This window comes from Platichthys flesus, chromosome 7 (genome assembly GCF_949316205.1).
Source record: "Platichthys flesus chromosome 7, fPlaFle2.1, whole genome shotgun sequence".
Classification (NCBI taxonomy): Eukaryota; Metazoa; Chordata; class Actinopteri; order Pleuronectiformes; family Pleuronectidae; genus Platichthys; species Platichthys flesus.
The window spans coordinates 14,623,538-14,632,377 of NC_084951.1; the positions used below are offsets into that span (position 1 = coordinate 14,623,538).

The following is an 8,840-nucleotide window of genomic DNA, read 5'->3' on the forward strand; positions in this document are numbered from 1 at the left end:
ACTCCATGGAGCGAAAACTACAAACCATGTAAGAGAATACTACTCATTTACGTACAGTACCTCACCATCTAGAGTCACAAGTATGCAATAACCAAGTGTTTCTTTATTTAGTTTTTGAACATATATTTACGTTTCATATTAGTAATTTCTATTGGTAGTAGGTTCCATGACTTCATGGCTCTGTATCCCACAGTACGTTTAAGATAATTGGTATTTGTTCTTGGGAATTTAAACCTGCCTTCTTTCGCTCGTCTAGTGGCATAGTTATTTGATGCAACATTTTCATTTAGTTGCCTATACTTATCTGCTAGTGTTTGAGACTGCAAGAGGCGCCATGTTGATAAAAGAAGTGCCGCAGCTATCCTGTCGTCAACTTTTAGCCAGTGGAGACTGGCATTCATACTCTGTCTACTGGTTCTGTAAGGACACTGTAGAGCAAAGCGTGCAGCCTTGTTCTGTACTAGCTGTAATCTATTCAGGTCTTTATTGGTGGCATTTGCCCATACTATCTGGCAATAATCCAGCTGTGACAGAAGAAGAGAGTTAACTACCAGTATTTTTAGATCAGGTGTAAGATGATTTCTACAGTGTCTGACTACAGCTAGTGCTTTGCCCATTTTCTTGACTATAGTGTCAATGTGCTTTGACCAGGACAGTTTATCATCTAGGGTGACTCCTAATAGCTTAGTTACCTTTACTTGTGTAATGGATGTTCCATCTAGGCACAGTCTAAGCTCTGGCTCTGCTCTTAGAGAATGATTAGACCCGAAGATGATCCTTTTTGTTTTATCTAAGTTGAGAACCATCTTGTTTTCAAGTACCCACTGACCAATGGAACTTAGCTCCCTGTTTAGGATGACTGTCAGTTCTTCTGCTGTTTTTGCTGATGCATATACAGTAGTGTTGTCTGCGTACATACTTAAATTTGCATTTCTTAATACTTGAGGTAAATCATTAGTGAAGATAGAGTACATTAGTGGGCCTAGACAGCTTCTCTGTGGTATTCCACTTTCCACCAGCACACTGTCCGAGTGACTTCCATTAAAGAATATTCTTTGTGATCTATTTAGTAGATAACTTCCCATCCAGAAAGCTGCAGATGGTTTAAACCCATAGCACACCAGTTTTTCTAGAAGAAGCTTGTGTTCCACATAGCATTTTGTTGTCTAGTTCTCTGCACCAGTCATCTGAGATTTGCGTCAGTGCTGTGCATGTGGAATGTCCCTTTCTGTATGCATGCTGGTACTTTGTTAACAGATTATTTACCAAGAAGTATTCCTGAATTTGATCAAATACAGCTTTCTCAAGAATCTTACTCAGTGCTGGTAAAAGGCTTATTGGACGACAATTCTATGTCCCCATTGCTTCTTAACCTGGAATGTCACATACCTCCAGTAAACTAATTCAAGGTGCACCAAATTGGGCACACTAATGGAAATCAATTCCCTAAATATGTGTGATTTTTTTTAATGAACTTTTCTAAGAAATCAATACAAATATAGCAAAATCCTACAATGTTAATAAATGCTTGTTTCACCTGTCTATCTGGATCTGCTATATAAAATGTAAATACCCCAACCCATCACCAAAATGTCATGGACGTTGGTTCAGGTTATGAGCGATAATTATATATTCAAATGACACGACCTATTGACACGTTTAATGAACAAATGCAGACGTCAGAGAATCCAGCTCCTGCACTGGGATGCAGAAATAATGCTCCAGTCAGCAGTATGACTCGACACGTGCAGCACAGAGACAGAGAGTCACACTCTTCTTCCTCCCACTCTCCTCTAAACTGACTAAACATGCTCGCCTGTGACGGAAAGTCAACGAGAGCTTCAGCTGGGGATACGCCAGGTAATAACCGCCACGTGAACCTGTCAGAGCGACTGTCGGAGCCTGGCGTGCTGCAGCGGACATGTGGAAACAGGTGAAGCACTTGAGCCAAACCCCTTTTCAAATGTAAACATATCATAAACTGTATATTTTAATCATGATAAAGTTAGCATTGTGTAGGCTTTGCAAAATGGTGGTAAAAGAATTGACAATATTAAGAGGAACATTTTTTCATGTTTCAAGCTACTTTTCTTGTCTTTTTTTAAAGTGTGTGTGCGGGAGGCCATTGCAGTAATTGAGCCCTTTGCTTTGTTTTAATCCGGGCCACTGCAAAAAGGAGCTGCACGGAATATTTCTTTCTCAGGCTCAGGGTGACCCGTCACACACACAGACACATCTGGTGGATTGTTAAAAAGATAGCTATCAAATAGCCCAGTAACAGGCTCCTCGAATATATGTATGTTTCCTTAATAATAGGAAGTTAAATCAATTCAATCTAACTTGCACGGTTTAGTTTTGCGGCCAACTTCAGAGCTCTTGCCCCAATCTAACTGAGGAGGACAAATGCGGTTAGTCCAGAAAGCAGGAGAATACCCCCATCTTCCACAGCTGTGCATTAGGAAACCGCACCGCCCTGCTCCTCAGGTTTGGAGTGTCAACATGTTTGTCTTGCTGTGACACTTCCTGTTTTAGCTTAGTGTCCCTTTGTCAACAAGCACTGGCTATAGAATAGTTTGTGGTTTGACTGCATGCTTTGAAAGGACCTGTCAAACAGAGCACCAAGTGACAGCTCGCTAAATACATATGTCAGCTTGAAGGCAAGAGTTGACAGAACATCTGCACACTGCACAGACATGTTTCAAGGCAAAAAAAAATACACAGACAAACACACAATTCAGTAAGACGGCATTGTTCTTGGAATGGGCCACCCACACGTACTCACGGTAAAATAAAGAAGACAATCAAGCTTATTGGGAGAGGATCTGTGAAAAAGAAAGGTCCCAACCTCCAAAATTCTAAATTAGCAGGAAAACCAAGTTGAAGACAGCTGAATATGAACAGAATAAGAAGGAGAGAAACGTGAAGCAACATGAAGTCTGACCTACCAACAGGTTGAAATGCCTTTCCGAACTGAAAATCCTATGAGCTCAAATCTAAGAGCTGCAGAGTGAAAGTTGGAGTCTGCACATAAAGAAGGCAGAGACTTATCAGTGTTCAATGCAAACAGGTGAAACGCAGAATCGACAATTGGGAGATGAGCCTCTCAAAATGAGACAGCAAACTGTGGCTGGAAACTGTTAAAATAGCAAAATAAACAATTGGTAAACTTTCAAGTTGAAATTCACTTAGAGATTAACGTGAAGGCCAACATCAGCATTCACTCCCATTCCTCTCCCTCTGCTGTCTTACAGTTGTGGGATGAAAGGATTTTTCTAAACTCCCATTAGCTTGCAGAGAAATATATGTTACACTCACGGTGATGAAAAAAAATGTAAAAGCCCAAGTGTTAACTCACATGGCTACTTTAAAAAAAAGCCTCGCGGGGCTCAGAGGAGTTGCCTGCTGTCAAAGTTAAAAGGTTAATGATCATTTACGAAACAGGAAAATATAGTGATCTTGCTCGTGTTACAGAACCTCAATTAACAAAAGGCTCCCAGACGATTATGAATTGATAGATGAAATATCTGTCACTGGGAGATTTCAACTGGATCTGCATTTCCACATTTCTGACTGAAAATGCCAGTGTACTTTTCTTGCTATTTTCTCCTGCATCGTCTGCCTGTCGCCTGTTTCCTCCAAGATGACTTAAGCCTCACTTCTACATTTTGTTCTGAGAAAATCAAGACATCAGTCCTGAGGAATTGTGGGATTACAGGCTTTTGAATGCAGAGTGTTCAACTGAGAGCTTTTTGGCTTAGTTCACACAACACCGTATGACTGTGAGGAGAAAACAGAGAGCTCTTACTGTGGCAGGCAGTGAGCCAGAGGTGATCTGCTCTTCACTCAGGCCTGTTGCATCGCAGCCCCTCACTCAACTCCAGTCAGCTGCTAGGGGGGGGGGGGGGGGGAATCGTTCAGTGAGATTGGGACAAAAACAGCAGAGAATTTTAAACAAGATGTCATCCAGCCTCCATCGGACTGAAAAAAGAGCCACAAACCTGCGCAGTGTGGGAGGGTTTGGGTAGAGAACGACAAACAATGTTTTGTTTGTTTTTGCAGAGAAAAGTTTTGCGAGGAAAAATAGTTCACCATTAAATCCAATTGTAAATATATATTCTTAGATCAATTATATTAGATTCTAGGCTGTGTCTACATATCTGGACTGTTTAATTTGCTCCATTAGTTGGAAGCATATGAAGATGGAAAAAAACACCATAGACATATAGTTGGATAAAATTGGAAAAGTTACCTGAATTCTCCTTCTACCCTCGACTGGCTTCTGTCCCCAGAATTCAATTAGTATAATTTGGTACGTTATTTGGGGGCTTCTCGCTCCGGTGTGGTGCGTCCCAGAAATGCGTTCGCGTCGCCGGTGATGGACTTTTTGGCAGAGAGGAGCTGCTGCAGGACCTTTCCTTCCGAGGACGGCGGTGCCATAACTTTGCCTCTATACTAGCGGGCCCCTCTGGAGTTGCATCTTACATCTCAGCCTCAACACCGCTGGGCTGAGCCGAGGAGCCGCAGGAAGGCAAAGGAGCTTTCACTGAGGAAAACCACGTGACTGATGAGAAGCAATGAACCTCATCTGCGGGCTCAGGAGGGGGGGGGGGGGGGGGACGAGAGAGAGAGAGAGAGAAAGAGAGAGAGAGAGAGAGGGAGATAGAGAGCTCTGCGGTCTAAACATCAAGTGCCACCGCAGAGGTCCCTCTGGTGCGCCACCGAGATGCGCTCTGCTGTCAGCCTCCGCGGTTCGGAGCAGTGCGTGTGCTGAGGAGGGCAGGAGGCAGAGTGCTGACAAGCCCACTCTGATCTCAATATACCTGCATCCAGAAGTGTTGCTGCCCCTTTTCCTTGTCCGCACACGCTCCCATGCATTCAATAATTCCAAACTGTAAATCCTGTCTTGTCACGTTCAGGATGAATGATGCAACAGCTGCCAAAGCACATGTCTGGTTAACCGTTAAACCCTGAGCAAAGGATAAAATAATAAACACTTAACAAAGTAGAGGACGGCACAAAGTCAAGTTAAACTTTATTAAAAAGGTGTTAATCTCTGCATGACTTGCACACACACATTAAATCATATTTGGGACCTGTTCCGCTCACAGCATCAATTATATAGTATTACCACCAGATTGCTGTGTGTTCATTTTAAAGAAAATAATAAACCAGGTAATTCACACTCCAGTTTTCAGTAGCTGTTAGAAAATTAGGAAACACTCTGGTTTGAATACAGCAAACACAGCAGATCAATGAGGAACTTCTCTTCTTTCTCAGAGCTCATTCAGATATTTGTTTGTTAACATGTACATTTCTTTACAATAATCCCGCTCTGTGGGCACCGCTGTCTTCAAGATGCTATCTTGTGAACCGCTACTGTGATGGTCCCATGACTCCTCACCAGAATGTTTCTGCAGAAAAAACAGAAAAAAAAGTTAAAATATGGTAAGATTAGTGTGAATGTAAATGATTTGAACATTAGCATTTAATTTCTAATATAGATCAAACCAACCCTGACACAACTTATTAGTTTAGTAATGTTTAATGGTATTTACTCACTAATAATCAGAAAAGATTTACGCCACCAGCTGAGACTTAATATCTGACCTGATCATTTATTTCCAGTCATATTAATACTCTACACCTTGTTGACACAAGTAGAATAAATCAATATAAGGTCAAAAGTTTAGCATGACGTCTTACTCATTATCATTTGTCTTTAAGTATTAAGTATTGTTGAAGTCACTGATACAAGTGCAGCAGATGATGTTTTACAGCGTCCAGTGGGTGGCAGCATAACCACACAAATGAGAAAACACTCCTGTGCCCAGACGGTCAAGCAGAAGCATTCAATCTTTGATTCTGAATCATTTTCTGCGGCTTCTTCCAGATTTAGAGAGCTCGACAGGTATTAATCAAAACCACCACAGAAAAAAATTGTAGATTCATGGACACTGATAAAAAGGAGACCAGGTCCAATAACAGACAAAAGGTGGTGTCAGTGCTCACCCTGACTCAGACTCCAGGCACACAGTCGGAGCATCTGTTGGGTCTCTGGATAGAGCTGCAGCCTGTTTGGCCAGAACTGACACGACACCGCCATGTTCATCAGACAGCGATCCGCGGCCTGACGATTGTGAAATTTAAAGGAATGTCAGTTGGCAATACTGAAGATATATCAATCATAAACATTTTTTAATTAACTTCACCATGGCATCTACAATTACTGTCTGTTTCATGTTACACGCTGCATTTAACACTTGAGAAGTTTTTGTGATATTCATTTTATTTGCTGAGATAAAACCGACCAGATCTTACATGATAATAAGTGTTAGTTTCAGAGATGCTGTATTTCGGATTTGTTACCTTGTTACCCAGGCTGTGTCTGTTCCTCCTGTCTCCTCCGGTTTCTACATTTGAGTTTAACTGAGAAATAGCGTCTTTCTTAGTGGTAGAGTGCTTTTCAGTTTAATGGCTGCAGTGATCTGGTTATGAGGTGTATTTACTTTTGATAAGTTAGTTATGCAGGACAAATGAAGTGTTGTGCTGCTCGATGAGTGAACTTTATGTTTTGAGACTCGTAAAAGCGTCAACAAAAGTGTGAACATTACATAAAATGATCTATACTGCTTTTTCCAACATCTCAAATACTATTTATACTAACGATAACTCACGGTTGTATATAGAAACTAAATAATCAGTCAGTTGTTTGTGTTATTAATGTGTAGAACACAAGTGGTGGAACATAAATAAGTACATTTACTCACTTACTCTTCAGCCTTTCACTTCTACTTTGTAGCAATTAAGTGGTAAATAATTTATATTTTCCAAATCTACATTTATTGATTTTAGATACAAGTTTCTTTACAGATTTAGATGAGGCAAATTTAGTATGACGAATAATTTTAGATTAATTTCAGACCTTATTGATTATTTAAATCTACAATATAGATTATTCTGAAATGAGACATCTTGCAGTTTTACTTCATATAATTTACTTCAAACATTAACAGTTTTTAGTAAGACATAAAGATTGACCCTTTTATATTGCTGTTTGTTAGGTTTCCCTATGATTTTGGCAATGTTCACTCTTACTTGTTTTTATAGTATTACTTGTAGCAAGTAGGCTATGTTTTCACCCATGTTTGCCTGTTAGTTTATTTGTTAGCAGGGTTACACGAAAATGACTAAACGGATTTCCACCAAAAATGTAGGAGGGATTGGGCCTGGGCCTGAAAAGACCCCATAACATTTTGGTATGGATGCGGATTAGGCAGGGGTTCTCAAAGTGGAGTCCAGGAACTTGCAGGGGGACTCTGGCAAAAATGGGTATCATCTATCTTCAATATATCTTCATACTAATGACTGACTGACCACCCTTCAAGTACTTCCTGTAACAAAACATTTAAGAGCAAACATCTTGTCAAATGGGGGTCTGGTTTAGATTGTGAAGGTTAAAGTATCCTTGAAGCATTAAGTTTGATAAGGAAGCAGATCCAGGATTTTTTTCACTGTAACAACTTCACCTTTCATTGTATATTTTTACTATTAGAGCTGGACAAGCATGTGCAGGAGTAATTGGCCTCAGCAGAGTTATGAAATCTACCAGGCTTTGAAAATTATTTTCAAAGCATTTTATTATGTTTAAAATTTTCTCTTGAATTTCAAATTTCTGTTGACTTGAATTCTGCTTTATCATTGCACTTCCTGTTCCTTTATTTGCCTATTTTTCTATTGCTAATCGATGTGCAGTTACTGTAAAGAATGTAAACATACATATATTATATATAAAATATATCGATATAATGATTTATCTAAATATTTGTGACATTTAAAAGAAATAACAATGTGACATTTATCGTGCTAAGAATTTATATCGACTGACCGACATTCATGATGCTTATTTCATTTTTGTGGAGTATTACTCGTACATGAGTAAATATATAATATAAGTAAAATATCTAAGTACTTCATCCACCAAAGTAAAAGGTGTTAATACTTTTGGTTGATTTGACAGCAGCCAACACGGTTTCTTTAAACTCAGCTGACTTATGATTTGACTCCTCGTTCGATCAGACGTCAGTCTGTGAAGACATTTCAGAACTCTCACAGAACAAGAATCTAGCTCAGTTTTAACTTACAGCCCAGGTTGTGTCCTTGTTGGTCCGTGCAGAGCACACCGACAACGGCAGGGTTCTTCATGCTGCCACACCCACACAGACAGACACATAACACATCATATCACAACACAACACACGAAACAAGGAGAGAAAAGTCGTGTTTAGCATCCAAACATCTCACACACGACCTCACACACAGGCTGGTGTTCACTTACGTATCATCCAGGTGCTGCTCCAGGGTCGACTCCATCGTTAACACAGGCAGAAACTTCAGAAAATAACAAGTTCTGCCAACAGATTTGTTGTTGTGGCTGAATGCCGCTACCTCACAGCTTCCGGGTGCAGTCAGGTGACCGTCACGTGGTCTATGGGTCCCTACGAAGAGCAAACTGCACCGACCACGATACAAAGCGAGTTAAAACAAGACGGAGCAAAAAGGAGACGTCAGAAAGATAGATGGATATATGGATGGATGGATGGATGGATGGATGGATGGATGGATGGATGGATAGATAGATAGATAGATAGATAGATAGATAGATAGATAGATAGATAGATAGATAGATAGATAGATAGATAGATAGATAGAAGGGTAGATGATAGACGGATAGATAGATAGATAGATAGATAGATAGATAGATAGATAGATAGATAGATAGATAGATAGATAGATAGATAGATAGAAGGATAGATAGAAGGATAGATGATAGATAGATGGAT

General features: G+C 40.1%; 2 protein-coding genes across 3 annotated transcripts in view; both read right to left on the reverse strand.

Annotated features, from left to right (window-relative positions):
- Nucleotides 1-4,585, reverse strand: part of slc16a4 (solute carrier family 16 member 4) — a 32,375-nt gene extending 27,790 nt beyond the window's left edge. Inside the window, exons 1-2 of one of the 2 annotated variants that reach the window (XM_062391535.1) lie at nucleotides 4,250-4,585; nucleotides 3,806-3,885 (exon numbers count right to left, since the gene is read on the reverse strand). The gene's annotated coding sequence lies outside the window, so the exon portion shown is untranslated. Of the gene's footprint in view, nucleotides 1-3,805; nucleotides 3,889-4,249 lie in introns of both variants that reach the window. The other variant, XM_062391533.1, reaches the window with a different exon arrangement.
- A 423-nt stretch (nucleotides 4,586-5,008) lies between these two features.
- On the reverse strand, nucleotides 5,009-8,494 carry lamtor5 (late endosomal/lysosomal adaptor, MAPK and MTOR activator 5). Its single transcript, XM_062392757.1, has 4 exons — nucleotides 8,336-8,494; nucleotides 8,142-8,203; nucleotides 6,010-6,127; nucleotides 5,009-5,411 (listed from the first exon to the last, which is right to left on the reverse strand). Exons 1-4 carry the CDS (start codon nucleotides 8,368-8,370, stop codon nucleotides 5,351-5,353), a joined length of 276 nt encoding a protein of 91 aa, XP_062248741.1. The 5' UTR covers nucleotides 8,371-8,494; the 3' UTR covers nucleotides 5,009-5,350.
- Between the last annotated feature and the right edge of the window lie 346 nt (nucleotides 8,495-8,840).

Excerpts from the sequence above, each read along its gene's own strand:
- lamtor5 (XM_062392757.1), bottom strand. The coding sequence starts at position 8,370 with ATGGAGTCGACCCTGGAGCAGCACCTGGATGATAC. Across the intron at positions 8,204-8,335 it reads GAGCAGCACCTGGATGATAC|CATGAAGAACCCTGCCGTTG; the intron begins GTAAGTGAACAC and ends TGGGTGTGGCAG. Across the intron at positions 5,412-6,009 it reads TGCCTGGAGTCTGAGTCAGG|AAACATTCTGGTGAGGAGTC; the intron begins GTGAGCACTGAC and ends TTTTTTCTGCAG.